This window comes from Panthera tigris, chromosome A2, assembly GCF_018350195.1.
Source record: "Panthera tigris isolate Pti1 chromosome A2, P.tigris_Pti1_mat1.1, whole genome shotgun sequence".
In the NCBI taxonomy this organism is placed as follows: Eukaryota; Metazoa; Chordata; class Mammalia; order Carnivora; family Felidae; genus Panthera; species Panthera tigris.
Genome location: NC_056661.1, coordinates 94,615,080 through 94,637,020, shown reverse-complemented (window position 1 = coordinate 94,637,020; position 21,941 = coordinate 94,615,080). Strand labels below are relative to the sequence as shown.

General features: G+C 34.6%; 1 protein-coding gene across 6 annotated transcripts in view; it reads right to left on the bottom strand.

The window, feature by feature from the left end:
• Positions 1 to 21,941, bottom strand: part of AKAP9 (A-kinase anchoring protein 9) — a 151,512-nt gene that overhangs the window by 42,082 nt on the left and 87,489 nt on the right. For 5 of the 6 annotated variants that reach the window (XM_007076722.3, XM_042966211.1, XM_042966220.1 and 2 more), the window contains 4 exons: positions 4,821 to 4,983; positions 3,675 to 3,887; positions 1,067 to 1,299; positions 16 to 135 (listed from right to left, as the gene is read on the bottom strand). In XM_007076722.3, coding sequence (XP_007076784.2) covers positions 16 to 135; positions 1,067 to 1,299; positions 3,675 to 3,887; positions 4,821 to 4,983 — 729 coding nt within the window. Of the gene's footprint in view, positions 1 to 15; positions 136 to 1,066; positions 1,300 to 3,674; positions 3,888 to 4,820; positions 4,984 to 8,127; positions 8,477 to 21,941 lie in introns of those variants that run through there. The other variant, XM_042966237.1, reaches the window with a different exon arrangement.

The following is a 21,941-nucleotide window of genomic DNA, read 5'->3' as shown; positions in this document are numbered from 1 at the left end:
AAAGTTCTTTCTTACCTCTCTAGTTTGATGTTCATTGATAGGCTGGAATCGAGGTACGACCTTAAGTTGCTGTTCTAGTTTCTGTATTTCCTGTTGGAATACATCTCTTTCATGTTCTCTATCAATGGCTTGCTCCTGAAGTTTAATAACAATAACAGTAACTGAAGAAACAATATATACTGAAGCTATTATTACTGCTACTTCTTTTAGTTATACATACAGTTTTATTTAAGATAAACAACTGACGGCCACAGAATACCCCAAACCAAAAGGTTTCAAAAAAAAAGAACACCTGTTGTATGGTACATAGGCTATTTGGAATCTTTGACAGGAATGTCTGCATTTAAATATTATTTGAAGCATGACATTTTTAATAATTCAAGTAATGTTAAATACATAATGAGATAAAAATATTCTCCCAAAAATGAATTTATTTTTTTGGAGCAAAGGAGGAATTCCACTGTTAATTTAGTCATTAAAAAAATAGTAAGTAGAACAAACTGTTTAGTAAATCAATTTCTTTCATCCTAATCTAGGTTTTGTATCTAAAATTATAAAATCTGTCAGAATCTGATTCCCTGATATATGAAAAGAATATCAGGCCTTAAGTGAAACCCCAAAGAAGAAAATCCATATGAGGTTAAAGATTTAGTATCATTTTGGAAGACAGTAATGACAGCATAACAAGTGTTCCAAGAGCACAGTGTTACTCTGTGTGTATCTTTTGTGGGTGAAACAGTGTTGGCCAGTTAGCTCTCAGGATCCTCACCCTGCTTTAGCAGTTGGTTAAAGCAAAGTCTTGGACAAGCTTGTTAACTCTGAATTTAGAAAGGCTAACTGGTGGTTTACTCATAATCTGCCTGTACTGCTTTTAATTGTCATAGGTATGTAATAAAAATTATTAGAATTTTTATTTGGAATAGTAGTTTTCAGTTAACTGGTAAAAAACACAGGTAGATGAAAATGTTAGAATTCAAGTTTCTTCATAGTTTAAAATTCACAACCTAGACTACCAGCAAGTAAGCACTCCAGTGACAAAATCAATATTCAAGTTGAGAATACTTACATCTAAAAATTTTCTTGTTTTTTCTAACTGCTTTTCCAGTGCTTGGTTTTGCTGTCTTAAATCCATTAGCTCAGCATTCTTTTCTTGTTCCAGCTCTATAAACCTACTGACTTGTTCCTCAACATCAATTTCGAGAGCTTTCACTTGTTTTTGAAGGTCGTCACGTACTTTTTCAGCTTGGCACTGTACTTCTAGTTTTTCCTTCATTAATTTTTCTGTCTCCTGTAGTAATTCTGTTTACAAATATAAAAATATACTAAGTTAAATCAAAGTAATATTGAAATCACCCATAACAACGCTCAAATTTTACCTTCATGAAATAAGAGATCTGAGTTTTACTTTAAACACACGTAAGAAAGGAAAATGTTCCTATGAAAATATCAAAGCAACATATTCCTATAGAAGTAAGCAAGCTAGTATCAAAAAGATTATACCATATTAACAAAAAGAAACATTCTGTCACTAAAAACAGTATTTTGTGAAAATGCCATAGCAAATGACCAAAAAAAAAAAAAAAAGTCCACTTTCACCATAAGGAAAAGAACAAAGTCTAATTAAATTTAAGCACAGAAATAACTCACCTCAGGCAAAAATCAATTCATTCCAAACCAATAAAGTCACTTTATATGCATACACAATATACATGAAGATCAAAGACTGTAAATTTTTAACCAAGGCAAGTAAGAGTTATAGAAAAAAAAATACAACTACAATCAATTTCCTGTTAGTCTTTCTCCTCATTAGATCCATATTCCTGAGTTAGTCTTGCACGCTCACCCATATATGTATCAAGGGAAAACTGACTATGAGAGGCAGTATGGTGTAGTGCTTAGGAGCAGAGACTGTGGATTCAAATCCAAGCTCTGCCACTTATCTCCTGTGTGATACTTAACACGATGTCCTCCAATTTCCTTATATGTAAACTGGGGATAGTAATACTACTGATCTCTACGAGCTATTGTGGATCAAATGAGTTAATATACAGAAAGAATAGTGCCTAGAGTATGGTAAGCACTATATGAGTGTTAGCTATTATTATTAACATTAGTAATACAACAAGAAAGTATATAGCAAAGTAAAACAATACTCTAATGAAAAAAAAAAAAGGAACATAACCTGAGAGTCCTTACACTAACCAGTCTGCCAATACTGTACTCAGGACTAGGAATCTATAGAAAATAGCATTCCTTTTAAAACAATAGTGATTTAGATGTTAATATAAAACTAAATGAACCAGAAAGTCTCTTTACTAAATTTCACTGATCCTTGATACCATCATCTTATATATTTCCTGATTTAGAAAGAGCATTTTGAAAAGTCATATGGTGAGAATTTAATACATTTTGTTTATGTAAGAAACTGAAATTGTCTTAAGCTCTGTGGAAAAACAGATATAAGATGATGATCACTACGAATCTCAGTTGTTAATTTCAAATATAAATATGTATTTTTATTGTAAGAAAAGTTTTTTGTTAAAGAAAAAAACTGTAAGTAGGAAACACAACAGCAAAATTAGAGGTATGTTAGTTGGAAAAGTAGAGGTATGTGATTGAAAATCCAAGGGTCACCCCGTTTTTGGAGTTGTAAGTTTACCACCCAAAGACTGGCCATGCAATTGTATAAACACACCTGCTCCCGGTGCTGCATCGACTGCAGCATCTACTAGTCCTATAAGAATAGAAAGAAAAAACACACACACACAGAACAAAGATATAATTTACATGTCTACTTCCTAAAACAGAATAATACGTAAACACAAAAGAATTAGAAGTAAAAGTTGAAACCACTGATTATTATCATTTGTAACATTTTGATGTACCAGTATTTCGTGAATGTTTTACATGTACGATACATACACTTTGCACATTAAAAAGACCAACCCTAAACCTGTGTTAAACAAATCTGAGCAACCAGAAACAACTGCACCGTATTACAAAGATGCATGCTGTATTTCTCGATTAGCAAAATTCAACTAATAAAACTACACATTTATAATTCCAACTGCATGTGTAATATAAAAGTGGGAGGATATGATAAAAAGGATTTGAAGTTCCACCGTTATAATGACTGACGTTTTCTACTGCTAAAAAAACTATTACACACAATTTCTCATTTCAGCAAAGATTAAATGTTATTTATAAATTGTATATTCTTTGAACTCGTACACAGATTAAACTAGATGTCAGTGTAACAGTCACTGACCTTTTCAATCTATTCTCTTGCAGGCTGAAATCCACCCCCACCTGCTTGCTACTAATGCTGGATCAGTGCTCTTTTACTTAATCCAAGTATACATTTTTGCTGCCTTTCTGCTATCAAAAGAACTGAATCTTACACAGCTTAAAAAATATCCTGCCACATTATGCACAGCTGTCTCCTGAGGCAGAAGTTTAAGGAATTATCTTTTCCTGTTAAAATTTGCCAAAGGAAAATGGAAAAAAAAACCAAACTCCACATAGTTGGCTAATAAAACCTTTATCAATGAAGTAGATTTTCTTGTAATTCTTCAACCCCCACATGAAATACGTGAATCATGGCATTGAAAGGAGAAAAGAGCCACTTTGAACTTTTAAGGAATGTTTCATACACAAAGTCTAAAAATACATACGCTGTTCAACTGGGCCTGCCTCAGCTTTCATAGCCTCTTTTTGTCTGGACAGTAATTCTCTTTCTTCTTGGATCTGCTGTTGTTCTGCTTCCAATTCTTGCAATCTATTACCTGCACATAACAATTCCTGTTCAAGACGATCTATTATATCAGTTTTTTCTTGAATTTGCCTTTCATAAAGAGTTTTTTCATCTGCATAGCCATCAATGACACCTATAAGATAAAATTAACAGGGAACAGGATTAAAACTTATTTTAAATCTTACCATTAGGCGTTCTATAAATATCTTGAATGAATCTGCTGATGACAGCAGCAGTTATGGTACATTCAATGCAGGCTTTTTCTTGTTTAACCTTTGTGCCTAAATATGATGTTCCTTTGAACTATTACTTTGCTATGCTAAGGTATTACATCATGTACGTGATAACTCACTTTATCAAACACATGTAAACAGACAAGAAAGCTTAATATAAATCAGATGCTTGTAAACCAAGTCACATTTTAAATATACTAGAGAAAGTTGATGTTTTAAGTGATTCTAGAAGGCCAACACCCACAATGGTATGGCAGAATATAAGCAGTATGAGGCTTCAGAGGCTTAAAGCCCAGCATCACCATTTAATGGTTACCTTGAACTAACTATCTATCTATCTATCTATCTATCTATCTATCTATCTATCTATCTATCTATCTAGGTAGGCTTCACACCCAACACGAGGCTTGAACTCACGACCCTGCGATTAAGATCTGAGCTGAGATCAAGAGTCAGATGCTTAACCAGCTGAGCCACCCTGGCGCCCCAACCTTGTATAATTTATTAACATCTCTTGGCTTCAGTCTTTTCATTGCTAAAGTACAAGACTTGTCTTAGGATGGTGGAATTTTGGTAACAAATCACCATCATCCATTTCTATATTTTCTAAAAATTTTAATGCTTTCTAGAATTCTATTAAACACTTTTTGATAATTAAAATTATATAGCTTTTAAAGTTGCTTGGAGAAAGTCTGAAGACAAAATACAACTATGTTTCAGTGCTCACCCTACATTAGAATACACTTGTGATTTCTAAACTTGGCTTGCATCAAAATCTCTACTTTTAAACCTGAAATTTTTCCACACTCAGTTGCCAATAGCAAGTTGCTCACCCTCAGCCTTACTGAGCTCCACAGCCAGCTGTTCTCTAGCCCTGGACTCCTCATGAAGGCGCTCTCGCAATTCTTCTTGGCACTTAAGGGACTCTGTCACTTCTTGTTTCTGTCGAAATGACTCCCGCATCAACTCTGTCTGTGTAACTTTCGCATGTTCAAGCTAAACGAGGAGGGAAAGCATACATGAAGGAAGACGAAGTGTTGGGAATACCCCACTAAAGTTTAACCAGAAAGGGTTTTTAAATAAAAATAAATTGTTGAACTGTAACCATTTAATATTTCTAGTGCATGCTAACATTAAATGGGGAAAGTCAGTATACAAGTAGATTACCTACATATAACTTTCCATAAGAGATGTATTCTGGTTTTATTAAACAAACAAAACAATGCTTCTTTTGGGGGTGCCTGGGTGGCTCAGTTGGTTAAATGTCCGACTTTAGCTCAGGTCATGATCTCATGGTTCGTAGGTTCGAGCCCCATGTCAGGTTCTGTGCTGACAGCTCAGAGCCTGGAGCGTGCTTCCGATTCTGTGTCTCCTCTCTCTGCCCCTCCCCCACTTCCGCTCTGCCTCTCTCTTCTCAAAAACAAATAAACATTAAAAACAAAATGAAAAAAATGCTTCTTTTGGAAATAAACCAACTTATATCACTACATCTATATTCTATAATATAAAGAAAGATATAAAGTTAGTAATGCATAGGCTCTTTTTTTATTTGTGGAAGAATTTTATGTGATTGGGCTCTATGTAAAACTTAATTTCTTTTATATTTAACATTTATTGATTGTGGACTCCTGCTGTACATTGTGAGGAATATATGATTCATATAATGGCATCAATTAAGAAAATCATACTGTCATAACAAGATGAAAAAAATTATAACCCACATTTTAACTAAAAGCTTTATATTTCTATTTAACTGTGAAACAGCAACAAGACTTTATATGAATATTCAATTTATTTTCAAAATCTTACAATACAGAGGCATTACCCATAATTACTCATAAATACAGCCTCTTTTTAAATGCTGTTATTGGCATGACTACATTCTTAAACAATTTTTAAGATGACAGTCAAGTACAGACTCAAGGCCAAAGCTCTCAAAATATAGTGATCATTGTTATCAGCTCCATGAAATTACAGAAAAGCACCATCTCTGCCTTTGTTTTCTGAGCTTCTGACTGCCAGCACTTGTTTATCAGTTCTTATTTTTAGTTAAACTAAAAACTGAGCTCAAATGTTTCTAGTATTTAGTCCTATAACACTAAAAATTTTGAAAAAGCAATCACCATATATACATATATATATATATATTAAAAATAGGCTGACAATGTCATAAGAATTTGTAAAATTATAAAGTAGAAAGATATTACCATGTTTTATGGTTTAAAAAATGCAGTGGTTTCTAATTTATAGGCAAATATCAATAATGTATTATCAAATTATGATATTTAAAAATATTTTATTTTTAAAGACTTCTGCTCTTCACATCTGAGTAGTATTTACCATAGCAAACACATTTTAGAGTTACTAAATAAAGTCTTTTACGGTCACTCTAAGTCAATTTCCAAAATATCAAGTATGTGATTGTTCTTGTTTTATTTAATAGGATGTGTTAAATATTATTTACAACTTACTACTTGGAGATAATATGAATACACATTTAAGACTTGTAATGGATAGTTGAGCATACATTTCAAATCACAAAATATTTCCTAAAACATCTGTCATGTCAATGCTACCTCAACAAAGATAAAACTCTATATATTTCTACTTTTGACTGGGAAAAGAGTATTTTCTTTTAAATGTAGATAACTAATAAACATTGATTTTTTTACTATAAAGAACATGATCACAAAGTATGAACTAATTTATATATAATTACTCTTTTGAATTTACAGTCACAGCCTGTATTTTTAAAACATACCAATTGTTTCTACATATGTAGATAGGTAACTTTTTCTGTTTATTATAAAGTGGTTGCCTGGTAAATACATGAAAACTCTGAAAGAGTTCAAAGCTCTGACTAAAAAGGATAGTTTCTTATTCCTTTTTCAAATTTACTGTACAAGAAGCATTCAGCATTTATAAAAAAAAAATACTTGATTTACATAAGAAAATTAAATTGTTTTTTTGCTTCTATGTCTACTTCTTAACAAGATCTAAAGCAGCTTTTAAATGCATTTAAATAGTTAGCATAGAACCACGAGACATAACTTTAGTTTTGCAAAACAAAACAAAAAAATTAAAGAATCAAGTACAGTAAAGCTAGCAAACAAATTTCATTTATTATAGCAGATGGCACTCGTACTTTACTGGAATAAGAGACTCCCCTTTCAAATGTTCATCTAAATATAATTTAAAAAGCCTCTTCTATTCTGTTGTTATGACTTATTCCTAATACCTAACAATATGAAATACATAAAAATTTCATTTCAGTACTTCTAAATAAGTTAAGAAACTTATTATATTAAAAAGCATTACATTATAAAGCATCAATAAATATACTGTCACTTTAACATAAAAGTTTCAGGGGAGGTAACAAAACTTCTGAAAACCATCTGTCTTGTTAAATATTAGCTAGTGCATTACAATTAAAGCCATGAGAGTCGTAAAAAGTGCTGAATAACTTGTAGTTATATTGAATCACTTGAGGTGAATCATTCACAACATATTTATGCGTTAAATAAACCTGAAGTACTAACTATGCTAAGTACTTACCCTTAACAATGTTTATAAAATACATGTCACATAAAAAGTAGAAAACAGTATTTCCTCACAGGATTAGTAGGCATATTAAAAATCAGTTTCTTATGAGTTAACAAGAAAATTAAAATTAGAATCCAGATTTTCTTTTTCCTTGTCTGGAACTATAGCCAATACACCATAATATTGTAAACAATTCCTAACTGGCTCACTTGGCTGTTTTAAGAATCATAACGCCTATTGCCTTTTAATCACTCCATTTTTACTCAGGATTGGCACCATAAACATATAAAAGCAAGATTCTTAAGGAGAAGCAGGATCTTTTTAAACAGCTTGCCTGGCATGGGAGAACTGTAATACTATCTCACTCTGCTTTCTGGAATCAAAAACATAGCCAAGATGGGGCTCTTAGAACAAATTTAGCCCTTCAATACATCTAGGATAAATGAGTAGTAACATATGAAACAATAACAAAACAAGATTCTATTCTACTTAAGGACATTTAAAGTTCATTTCTCATTATACAGGTTTTTAAATTAGATGTATAAAAAACTGAAAGCATGAACTAAAACTGAAAGAAACCAAGTTTTTTATACTTACTGAATAAGGAGGGGTAGGCAGTGAAATTTTAGAAATAAGTTTTAATATGTGCCCATTTCTTTTATGAATAAAATGAAAAATAGAAGTATTAATAATTACTGAGTTATTTTCATCCAAATGTTCACACAGAGGAAAAGGATATGGTAAAGGCACACGAGATTCAACCTCATAAATGTCTTCATCTTGTTCTTCCAACCATGAGCCACTGAGTTTGACAGTTGCCAAATAGGTCCTGTAAGAATCCATTCTAGAAGATGCAGCTGCCAATTTTCCTCAATCACTTTAACAGTTTTCCACTACATTAAAAAGTTCTTTTTAGTTTATCAAGAGACACCATAGTTGTATGAAAATTTTTTTTAGTACTATCAAATAAACATTTTATTAATTCATACAACTGAACAACAAAAGAAAAACCCCACAAATCTATTTTAAAAACTACATCTCCGTGAGTCTTCGTCAAAAACAAAAGAAAAACAAAGACAACAAAAATAAAAGCAAACACCTTTTTAACTAGAATTAAATCCTTGAAGAATAGAAGAATGAAAATATAAATATCTAATTAGCTGAGCAATAAAACTGCTTTCAGTATCAAACATCTGTGGAAATAAGCCTTCCAAACAACCTGGCAGGGAAGGTTGAGTTTTAAATCTCCATAGTAGCAGTCTTCAGAAGTGTAGCTGCAACATTATTTCCCTTGTTCTTGCTGCTTCACTCAATTCAAAAGTAAAAGCTCCTCGGAACTGAGCTATTCAAATAGCCTCTCATGCTGAGCCAAAGGATTCTAGTCAGCGTCCCCTGAGGAAAAGGTCAGAACAGAGGGTGTGGTTTCATGTCTTTACCTATAGGTACTGGCAGGTGGAGTGTGAATTAATACGCCCACAAAAAAGCCTGCCTAACAGGATCCAAGTTCCACGTCAGAGCTTTGAAAAGGGTATTTAGACACGTTTATGATGTTTCTAAGATAAGCTAGTATTTTTCCATCCTATTCAAAAATTGTTTTAATTTGAAAATGTGAAATCAAGTAGGTTTGAGTCTACTACCAAGTAGTTCTTAAAGTGTATCAAATAATCATAATTATTTCTAGAAAACTAAATTAGTACTTCCTTTTGATATTTCCTTAAAATAATACTCATTCTTTCAAGCAGTCACTAGAACTAAGTATAGATAGTTTAGTTATAACCTATTTCTACACTGAATTGTTTTTAGAGTGAATGTTAAGGGGGAAAAAACACTCTTTTTAAAAGCTGCATTATATATAACTCTCGGTAATTACACCACTTAAGATACTCTATGAACACGGACTAAAACTCAAAAGGGCAAGTTGCATATAATAAATGTCAGTGATATTGAATAAACTAAACACTCAGAGTTTTAAAAGATGAACTTACTTTTTAACATCAAAAGATCCTCAATAGTGAGAGCTGTTTCAAATAAATGAAAAAGCTTTCATTGTGGTGCCTTTTCTCTATCCAGTAACTAAATAGCCTAAACCCAAAAAACCAAAACCTTTTATCTACTATGGAAAAAACCCTACTAAAGCAAGCAGGTAATATAAACTTAAAGGAGTTAACACTCAAAGCCTTCATAGTAGGCTAATAATTAGGGGAGAGAAAATGAGATTTTCTACAGAGAGCCCAGAATCTACAGGCAGATGTTCTGGGGTAGTGCAGCTGCCTCTTTTAATTCTGGATTAGGCAAGGACAAAATTTTGTTCATGCTTTTTTTGTTAGTTTGCCAGTTAGTCTGTGAAGATGTCTTAACATTTTCACAAAATGGAGGCCTAACAGTACACTGGTTTAGCCAAATTTGACTTTTTTGATCTTCAGCAGATACAAAGTCATCCGTATCCTAGCTGCTCAGCTTTATGAATTGGTTGCTAGGACCCATGCTTACTTAGCATATCATATAGTTCTCAAAATACTCTTTCCTCGCTCCCTCTGGAAATTAGTTTATTTTGATAATGTGGTGTCCAATTTCTCGTATTTGAAGCAAAAACAAAACTCTGAAAGTAAGAAGTATCGTTTAAAAAAATTTTTTTTAATGTTTATTTTTGAGAGAGGGAGAGAGACAGAACATGAGTGGGGTAAGGGCAGAGAGAGAGGGAGACACAGAATTGGAGCAGGCTCCAGGCTCTGAGCTGTCAGCGCAGAGCCCGATGCGGGGCTCAAACTCACAGACCGCGAAATCATGACCTGAGCTGAAGTCGGACATTTAACCGACTGAGCCACCCAGGCGCCCCAAGAAGTATCTCTTTAAAAACAGAAACATTCAGGTCAAGGTAAGAACTAACTACAAAGAAAAAAAAAAAAAGTAGGGAGGAAAAAAAAGACTCAAAAAGCAGATTAATAAGATGATTTAGAATGAGGCCAACAGTCCTTATAACAACAGAATATTAACTAATGGCATATTATATTAATTCATGTTCAAAAAGGTGACCCTAAATTAAAATACTCCAATTTATATCTTTCCAATTTTTGAAAGCACGTAAAACTTGTTTCCATCCATGTAAAACAAAAACATCAAGATGTAGACCCTTATAACAGAACATAGGTCAAAGTTAAGAAACTAACCACAAAGAAAAAAAAACAGTAAAATTAAGGAGGGAAAAAAATGACTCAAAACAGCAGTAGAGTTGATTTAAGATAGAGGAAAATAGCTCTCCTAACAACAGTATATTAACGTATGGTATATTAACTGATGTTCAGACAGATTACTCTGCATTGGAATAATTCAAATTCTATTTTTTTTTTTTTAATTTTAGAAAGCACATAAAACTTTTTACGATCAAAAGCAGTTAAAGCAAAATGACTTCAATTTTTAGGAGGATGCCCTTTAAATATTTAGACTAGCTCATTGTTCCCAGGTTCCAGATAATCAAGATTTCAGGCATATTTGAAGGCTATTAACTTGTTGTATAGAGCTACGTTTGTTTCCCTAACTAAACAGCTTTATTTGAATCATACAATGTTAAGATATTTAACCTTTTCCGCCCTTAAACATTTCTTTCAAATTGTAAAACACTTCTGTTGCTGTCTTTTGGATACTGACTTGTTCACTTATTTCTGTAAGTTATTTAATAGAGGGGCTGAATCCTGGATACAATACTCTGACAGAACCCTGACCAATATAATAAGCACACTGGGGGAAACCCTAATGGGAAAATGCATTTCAACACTTTGATTACAATTATGTTTAAAACTTAACAATGACAGGGGCACCTGGGTGGCTCAGGTAGCTGGTTAAGTGTCCAACTTCAGCTCAGGTCATGATCTTGCGGTTCGTGATTTCGAGCCCCACATCGGACTTCGTGCTGACAGCTCAGAGCCTGAAGCCTGCTTCAGATTCTGTGTGTCTCCCTCTTTCTCTATCCCTCCCCGACTCGTACTCTCTCTCTCAAAAAATAAACATTAAAAAAAAAACAAAAAACCCTTAACATTGACAAAACAAAATCTTAAACTATTGTTTTATCCTCAGAAAGAGTCTTCTTTTTTGAGAAGATATAGAAACATGTCGCTTAAATTCCATTATTCTCAAAAGTGATACTAAACTCATGAGAGTTACCTGTAATAACCATGATTCTGTGGGAGGAAGTTCCTCATTAATTTTTTCCAAGGCCTAAAGGAATCTCTCAGTAGCACCTCTGAATTCTGGAAAAGCTGAAAAGGCTACTCCCATGGAACAGACTGAATTCCTTTTCTACCTGATTCAAGAAACAAGAATCTGAAACCATACTCTCAAAGATAACTTTTCTGCAGTACCACAAAGAGACTACTGAATAAAGATTATGTTAAAGAGATACCTTTCTAAGGGCCTGTGGGTAGTCTTTAAGCACTTTCCCTCGTATTATAATGAAAACTCTCCCAACAATAGGAAACTGCAATAGATTGAATATAAGCCTAATTTTACGGTAGCCTATCTGGGCAAAAGAGAAATACAATTCATCACATTAATGACATTCATCACAATAATCACATTATATGGATTTGCATGTATATACCACAGGGCAAGTCACCTGTCTAATCAAATAAAGTAAAATAATCCTTTAATAGATGTTATGAAATAAGCCCAGATAGAAACCCTGATACTTAGTAAACAAACTCACTAGTTCTTTTGTTGAAGCAGGATGTATCTATGGTACCCAAAGCATACTAAACCTTAAAACTAAATACAAGGCTTAATCACATATCTTCTACTAAAATCACACAACATAAAAATCCACACTGTTAAAAAGAAAAGAATCTTGAATATCTGACAATATTTACTTAGGCTACGGGGACTTCAATGAAACCCCTCCTCCATCCCAAACATAAATCCACAATAATCTGCAATAATCTTTCTCCAATCTGAAAGGAGGCAAGTCTTTTTGATCCACACACCACACCTTCCACTTGTTTCTGGATTCCATCCTCACTTATTCCAAGGACCTGGCTCAAGAAAGCCCATCTGTTTGTGACCTGCAATCTTCAACTTCTCCACTTCTACTCAAGGTATACCATTCCAACCTTTAAAAAAAGCACCTTCCCTTTTTCAAGCCAGTATTCTGTTTTCTTCACAGCTAGTAGTCACAAAATTGCTTGTCTCTATTTCTCCAACTCTGAATTTTGAATACTCCTCCACCAACTCCATGAAACCATTCTCATCAAGGTCACTGTTAACACACACAATGAAATATCCAATGGACACTAAATCATCAGCCACCTATAACTTTCTGTAGTAAGTGACAACTTCTGGAAAAATCACTTCTCATCTGGCTTTTATGACACTATTCTCTTGGAAAAATTACTTCTCATTCTCGATCTCTCCCATAGACTTAACTATTTTTATTCTATGTTTTTTTGTTTGTTTTTTTTTTTTTTGAGAGAGAGAGAGAGAGAGAGAGAGAGCAAGCGAGGAGGGGAGGGATAAAGAGAGAGGGAGACATAGACTCTGAAGACAGGCTCCAGGCTCTGAGCTAGCTGTCAGCACAGTCCCACGTGGGGCCCAAACTCATGAACTGTGGCATCATGACCTGAGCTGAAGTCAGACGCTTAACCAACTGAGCCACCTAGGCGCCCCAATTTTTATTCTCTTTTAAATGTCAGCATTCTACCAGTACAAAAATAGCTCTGTATACACTCTAAAACCATGGCTTCAAGGTCTTTAAGTAATAACAACCTTCAATCTAGTTCTACCCAAACTCCCAAATCACCCAAAAAGTGATTATCTTTACTTGATGCCTCTTCTATGCATTTCAAATGAAATACAACAACTTGGTTGATTAAGGATTTATGCTTGGTTTCCTCTTCTCTTCCTTATCCCCTACATTCAGTCATACCAAATGCTACTAAATTCAATTTCCTAAAAGTTTTAAAATCACTTCCTCCTGCCTTAATTTTACTTCTATCACTTTTTACTTGGAATATATTATAAGGGCCTTCTGCTTCCTACATTCAGAATCTCTCCTCACCATATTCTTGCCTATCTGCCTATCAAACCGCTGCCTAAAGGAATCTAAGACACAAATTTAATCATTATTATTTTTTTAATGTTTATTTATTTAGAGAGACATGTACAGAGGAGGGGCAGAGAGGGAGGGAAAGAGAGAATTCCAAGCAGGCTCCGTGCTGTCAGTGCAGATCCCTTCACAGGGCTTGAACCCACGAACCATGAGATCATGACCTGAGCTGAAATCAAGAGTTGCTTAACTGACTAGGCCACCCAGGGGCCTCTGATATTCTATTCCCATCAAAAGTATTTCAATGACTGTCCACATTTTACAATATAAAGTTAGCTTATGAAGGACTCTGACATGTAACTACTGGCTATTTCTCTACCTTTACCGTCTATCAGTTTTCCATCTTCCATCCCCGAAGTTTCATATCACAATACTATCCACTGTCTGCATACATATCATGCTGGTTTACACTATACCATTCATCACAAATTTTCTTCTGACCTACCTACTTAGTTTCTACTTGTCTTTTAAGTCTTTCACTTCTTTCCCCTCATTTTCTCTTGAATTACACTTTCATCTCCATTACTCCACCAAAGTGCTCTTGTAAGACTACCAATGATGCCCAAATTTCAAAATCCATTCTTTAGTCTGTGAATAACATGACCAGTCAGCAGTAACTGACCTCATTCATTTTCAAAGGGCAGAAGAACTGGCAGTTAAGAGCACAGCCAGACTGCCTGGGTTCAAATTCTAATCCCACCACCTAACTTGTATATCTGGGGAAGTGACTTCTCTAAGTGGTTTCTATGCTTCTGCTTTAGACTTCTCCATCCCCTCAGTCTATTTTTGACAATGCAGTCAAAATGATCCTTTTGAAAAATAGAAGTTAGATCAGTTATTCAAAAATTTCTAATGATCCATCCAAAGCTAGAGACAATCTGCATGTCCTCTAAATAAATTATATGGTACATCCATACAATATAATATTCCTCAGCTATAAAAAGGAACAAACTATTAATACATGCAACAACATTGATGAATTGATGATGAATCATACATGCACTTTAAGACAATGAAGCCAGGCCCAAAAGTACAATGATACAATGATAATGTATCATTTTATTTACACCAGTCTGGTAAAGGCAAAACTATACGCATGGAAAGCAACCAGGGGTTGCCAGTAGCAGGAGGTAGAAGGGCTGACTACAGAAGAGAAGTACTGGGGAATTTGGAGGGATGGAATGATTCTGTATCATGTTTGTGGTGGTAGATATAAAACTCTATGCATCTGTCACAATCGAAAGCATTACCCATACAAAGAGTGAAATTTACCATATGTAAATTAAAAAAAAATTAACCAGAACATAGGGAAACCCAAAATGGAATAAAAACTGTAACAAATAATTCTAATTGTATTAAAAGTGAATAACAAAACTACTTAAGAAGTGAGGAAGAAAAGAGTTAACCTAACATACTTTGAAAAACAGTATTTTCGACTATGTAAGGCTAAAGACAAAAAGTACTGTACATATGTAAATATGTTCTCCTCAGGGGTATAGCCTTGCAATTGTGAAATTACTTTATGGGTATATATGGCTGAACAAATAAGTAAAATGAGAGCCTAGTCTCTCATTGATGGAGAACAAAGTTACAAAGGGAAGGGGAAGGGGTAGAATGAATGTTGTGGTACTGGATCAGAATAAGAGGTAATATATGAAGTTAGGTTTTTACTATATATACATAAAGATATGGAAATAAAAACAGATGCAAGGGTTAATATACCCCATATATTTTCAAACGGTCTACAAGAGAACCTACAAGTCATGATACACTTGGTTAAAAGTGAACTCATATAACATCCAGATCGTGGTTTGTAAATCTCATTCTCTAACAAGAAGCCTAAATTCCTTGGAGAAGTGGTGGATTCTAGGGCTGGGGCAGGAATAACACAAAATTGGTCTGGAGCCTCTGATAGTGCAAATGCTCAAAAAAAAAAAAAAAAAAAAAGTACTTTGAAAAGGTGTAAGAGCCAACCTGAAAGAGTTCTCAATGCCAAAGCTGGAACAAAATAAACTACTATAGTATTGGATTATTACCCACTGAAAAAAATAAACAGGCATGAATACATATAGATCCTGATTATAAATGTAATAATTCTAATAGATTAAGGAATGAGGAAGATAGAAAATCACCATTAGAATACCACAGTAATAATTGCACAGGCAAGATCCACCAATGAATGCTCAAAATAGTGGATGAAAGTTTAAGGAGAAACAAGATATTTGCATAATCTCGAAGTACCTCCTCCAAGATATTTATTAATTACAAAGGGAAGAATAGTAATGGTACAGTGAAACCCAGGTGACACCACAAGAAATCAAGATTAACATTACAGTAGTAAGACATATTGACATCATGTGCCCTCTGATATGACACACTGAGAAGGCACATCATTTTTGTGATATTTTTGTCAAAAATGCTTAAGATTCAGGTAATTGTGAGAAAACGTCAGACAAATCCAAATTGAGAGACATTCTACAAAATAACTAGCCAGTCCTTATCAAGTGTCAAGGTCATAAAAGACAAAGAGGGACTCAGGTACTAACCGTCAGAGATAGCCTAAGAGAGCTGAAGAAGACATGACAACTAAATGCAATGTGGGATCCTGGAATGGGAAAAGGACGTAGTGGGAAAAAATGGTAAAATCCAAATGGTTTGTATTTCAGTTTATAGCACTGTACCAGTTTTACTTTCTAAGCTTTGATAATTATAATATGGTTATGCAAGATGTTAATATTAGGGGAGGTCAATGAAGGGTACATGGAAACACTATTTGTACTATTTTTGCAACTTTTCTCTAAGTCTAAAATTATTTCAAAATAAAAAGTTAAAAAGTTATACATAATGACTCCATATCTCATTAAGAACTGAATTCCAAGTTCCATGTTATCTGGTTCCCAAGTATCACTCTGACCCCATCCATCTTCCACTCTTCTCACTCTCCTTGCTCTAGCCACACTGGCCTCTTTGTCAGCCACACAAAGAACAAGCACATGACCTCCTCAGGGCCTTCACACTTGTTATTCCTTTGCCTAAGCCATTCTTCTCATACTTACCTATATGGCTGTCTCCTAATCTTCCGTATGAAACATGCCTGACTATTCCTTTATCAGAGAAGTCTTCCTCCATTTTCCTATATAAAATGTGCCCTTTCGTCATCATGCTCTACCTTCCCCTATTTTATGTATCTTCCCAGCAGATATCACCACCTGACATACTCTATGTTTATACACTGTTAGTTGCCACCACTGAATTGTAAGCTCTACAAAAGTAAGGATTTTGTCTATTCTATTCAATGCTATACTTCCGGTATATAAAATAGCAATTGCTATATAGTAGGTACTCAATAAATATGATGAATGAATGATTCATCTCAAGCATCAAGTCTTCCAATAAAACTACCTGGGCCTACCTTACTCCAAAGTATGAGATGCTACTCTCTTTCCTGGTCTCAGGGTATACTGTACAGAGCTACTTACCTGAACTTCTTGGTCACTGCAAGCACTAATATACTATAGCAACGTCTCTCAACTCTGCCTTAGAATTTTTGTAACAAGTGAAAAAAAAAAAATAAGGTAAAAGGGAACTATACTATTATGAATAACCAATGACACATTAAAACAAAAATGGAATACAAGTTATTTCACAGAGGTGATTACACATAATTTTATCTCAATCTGACAAGCTATTAATAAGATTCATTAGGTTCAAGAACATTTTAGTTATTAATGACAATATTCTGAAGAAGTCAATGGCTTTAAACATCTATCCATGGAAGAGTAGTGGGTGAATTGAATTTGGATTAAAAGAAATCACCTAAGAAACACCTGATTTTTATACCAAATGTCAACAATTACTTTAACCTTTTATATAATAGATATTAGAACACTTAAAAATTCAGTTAGAATAATGTGAACATTATACTAATCATCTCTAGAACAGTGGTTCTCAAACTTCAGTGCATTATCAGAATCACCTAAAGGACCTGCTGAAACAAAGGTTGCTGGGCTTCATCATTCAGTAGGTCTGGGACGGGGATTGAGAATTTAAATTTACAGCAAGTCCTCAATGATGCTGATGCTGCTGGTTTAGAGACTGCAGTTTGAGAACTACTTAGTGCTCTAGGCAAAATTTTTGTGACCTGTTCATTGATATTTAAAACAATATGATAAAAGCTTAATAATAAATTGCTATCTTATTTTATTTTTTATTTTACAAATTGCTATTTCAGTTATTTGACAGATTGCAAATAATTTGGAAAAATGACATGGTCAGGCTCCTACGGTACCTCACAACTTGATCACATAAGCAGATGTGATGAGGTATGATCTTGGCCTGGGAAAACGAGTATTTCAGTTGGATCCCACACACTTTTCTGTTGGCAGTATTCATGGATTATGGGGGAAGTTTCTCTATAATAGCCTATAGGAACAAGTCCAACCACAAATCCCTTCTAATTTATTTACCATTTTCCATGGTGTTTGTCAAATTATTATATAATTGACCCTGGAGCAATGCGGGGGTTGGGCCACGGATCCCCTGCACAAAAATCCAGATAACTTAAAATAAATTTTTTTTTAATGTTTATTTTTCTGAGAAAGAGAGAGAAAGAGCGTGAGCTGGGGAGGGGCAGAGAGAGAGAGGGAGACACAGAATCTGAAGCAGGCTCCAGGCTCTGAGCTGTCAGCACAGAGCCTGACACAGGGCTTGAACTCCTGAACCGCAAGATTATGACCTGAGCCAAAGTCCTCCACTTAATCGACTGAGCCACCCAGATGCCCCCAAATTCCATATAACTTCTGACTCCCTGCAAACTCTACTAATAGCCTATTGTTGACCAGAAGCCTTATTGATGACATAAATGATTAACACATATTTTGTATATATGTTATATACTATATACTGTACTCTTACAATAAAGTAATCTAGGAAAAAAAGTTAAGAAAAATCATAAAGAAGAGAAAATATATTTACAGTACTGTGCCGCATATGCTGAAAAACATCTCCATATAAATGGAGCTACACAGTTCAAACCTGTACTGTTTGAAGGTCAACTGTATTGCATTAACTAGACTGTCCATAATTTACAATGATACCAAGTGGCAGCGACAGTATTAACAGTGCTCAAGATCCAGGTGAAAAGTATTTAACAGTGGTCAAGAAAGGGAAAGTATTGTCAGGTTTTTCATAGCATGAAAGAGTACAAATCACGGAAATTCAATACTAATGTAGCTGAAATATTAAAAAAAAAAAAAAAGAGGCAAGACTATCAGAGACTGCAGAGAATAAAAGGGGTAATTATGACACATATGTATTCAAACTTTAAAAGTGGTGAAAAGCAACAGCTGAAAATGCCGGAACTGGATCAGCTGACTCAGTAGAGTAGCATATTGTTAAAGTGGCTTATATGCAAGCATTCTAAAAGAAAGCCAATCCAGTATTTATGATAATTTAGAAAAGACAAAATAGTAAATCTTAGTAGAAAATATTATTTTCTTATAATAGCTATGGAATTCCTTATTATGATGTAGCACTCAGAATTTCAATGTTTGAGCTTCAGTAGTCTACCTAAGGCCGAAGAAAAATACAATAAACATTGAAATTCTCTGATCCAAGAGTATAATGTCTTAAATTAATAACACAAATGAAGCTGGTTTTTATTGGTGCCATTTTCTTACCATCACTTAGGATGTTGGCAATGAAAAATAACTCACTGTGGTTTTAGTGAAAGATAGGACCACTATTGTTTGTATAGTTATCCTTTTTATTGTGTATTAGTAAATACACAAAGATTTCAGTTTTCAAAACTACTGCACTTCTTTCAGTTCTTTGTGATGCTCAAGGAAATCTGTAAGTAACTGACTTTTAATCATTTTGTACCTGCTCTGAAAGAAAGGTTCAGAAAAACAAGAATTGTCCAAAGACAGCAATTTCTTCTGTTACATATATACATACACATATCTTCAGAATTTATCTATGAAAACATTTCTGAGACCTGCTTAACTGAATATGAATACCTTAGTTTGGCCACTCAAACTGCTTTCTGGTACAACGCAGAAAATTAACAGTAGATATATTATGATACATTCCTCTGGCCAAATGGTGAATTCTCATTCCAAGTGGTAATTTGTTTTCTGGTTTTGTTTTTTTTTTTAAGTTTATTTATTTTTGAGAGAGAGAGAGAGAGAGAGAGAGAGAGAGCGAGCGAGCAGGAGAGGGGCTGAGAGAGAATCCCAGGCAGGCTCCACACTGTCAGCACAGAGCCTGACATGGGGCTTGAACAAACTGTCAGATCATCACCTGGGCCAAAACCAAATCAAACACCTAACCAACTAAGCCATCCAGGCGTCCCTGGTAATTTGCTCTTAAAGATACAGTCTATATTCTATCCCAGAAAAGAATTTAGACTACCTCCTTACAAAGAAAAATGGACCTGGGAAAAACTCTGGTTATCTGATGACTATTCAGAAGGCAAATATTTCACTGGAAATATGTTGTTTTGATAATGCCTTCTTTGTTAAATGCCAATAGCAAGTTGCCAAGATAAAAAGAAATGGATAATGAGAAAGTAACCAAATAGTAGGTGGTTAACAAGTGATTTCAAGGGTCAGTAACAAGGAGAGGACCCAATCACTAACTTAACCTAAATGAATTTGGCATTAAAACACAAAATATATAACAATATTTGCCAAATATGATACATCCTACAGTCACTGCTATTGCAGAGACATTCCATAACAGAGCAATTTCTTAGAGGAAAAAAAGTAACGTCAATAAAAGCCAGACATTAGAAATAGCAAGACATAGGGGCGTCTGGGTAGCTTAGTCAGTTAAGCGTCCGACTTCGGCTCAGGTCATGATCTCGCTGTCCATGGGCTCAAGCCCCGTGTTGGGCTCTGTGCTGACAGCTCAGAGCCTGAAGCCTGCTTCGGATTCTGTCTCCCTCTCTCTCTGCCCATCCCCCACTCATACTGTCTCTCTCAAAAATGAATAAAAGATTAAAAAAAAAAAAGAAATAACAAGACATGAAAGACATGTCTTTCAACTTCTCAACTTCTGTTAGAAATACACATGGATCTATGATACTCTGAATAAAGATATCAATGAAAATGTTAATACTGGCTCTAACTGATGACAATGGAGTACTCATTCAAATAACACCATAGCTATGATTCTACAGCTTCTTTTACGTAACTTCAGTAACTTAAGAAATAATTACCATAGTGTAAAAAATGTTATAGACAGAGAAAATTGCATTTTAACTTATAAATGGTTGTGTCCCTTTAAAATTTCTATAAAAACTGTGCTTCAACGTAGAAACTGTCCCTCACTACCAAGAGATATTGCCTACCAAGAGACAGTAAAATGAGGTAATCTATTAACGTTCATGAAAAGGAAGTAAAAATGTGAAGGATTACAGGTATGATTTGTTGTCACATGACAACAGTAGTTAGTGTGTTAGGACATACTGGAGCATATAGTTTAAGAGATTGCTGATACTATACCTTGAAATAAATAACATACACTGCAGAATATTACAAATAAGGGTAAAGTTAAAATCTCTTTTGAAAATTAAAAACAGGGGCGCCTGGGTGGCTCAGTCGGTTAAGCGGCCGACTTTGGCTCAGGTCATGATCTCGCGGTCCGTGAGTTCGAGCCCCACGTCGGAATCTGTGCTGACAGCTCAGAGTCTGGAGCCTGTTTCAGATTCTGTGTCTCCCTCTCGCTGACCCTCCCCTGTTCATGCTCTGTCTCTCTCTGTCTCAAAAATAAAACGTTAAAAAAAAAAAAATTAAAAAAAAAAAAAAAAAAAAGAAAATTAAAAACAGACCTACCCTATGACCCAGCAATAGCACTGCTAGGAATTTACCCAAGGGATACAGGAGTACTGATGCATAGGGGCACTTGTACCCCAATGTTTATAGCAGCATTCTCAACAATAGCCAAATTGTGGAAAGAGCCTAAATGTCCATCAACTGATGAATGGATAAAGAAATTGTGGTTTATATACACAATGGAATACTACATGGCAATGAGAAAGAATGAAATAGGGCCCTTTGTAGCAACATGGATGGAACTGGAGAGTGTGATGCTAAGTGAAATAAGCCATACAGAGAAAGACAGATACCATATGTTTTCACTCTTATGTGGATCCTGAGAAACTTAACAGAAACCCATGGGGGAGGGGAAGGAAAAAAAAAGAGATTAGACTGGGAGAGAGACAAAGCATAAGAAACTCTTAAAAACTGAGGGTTGATGGGGGAGGGGTGGGAGGGAGGGGAAGGGAGGTGATGGGCATTGAAGAGGGCATCTTTTGGGA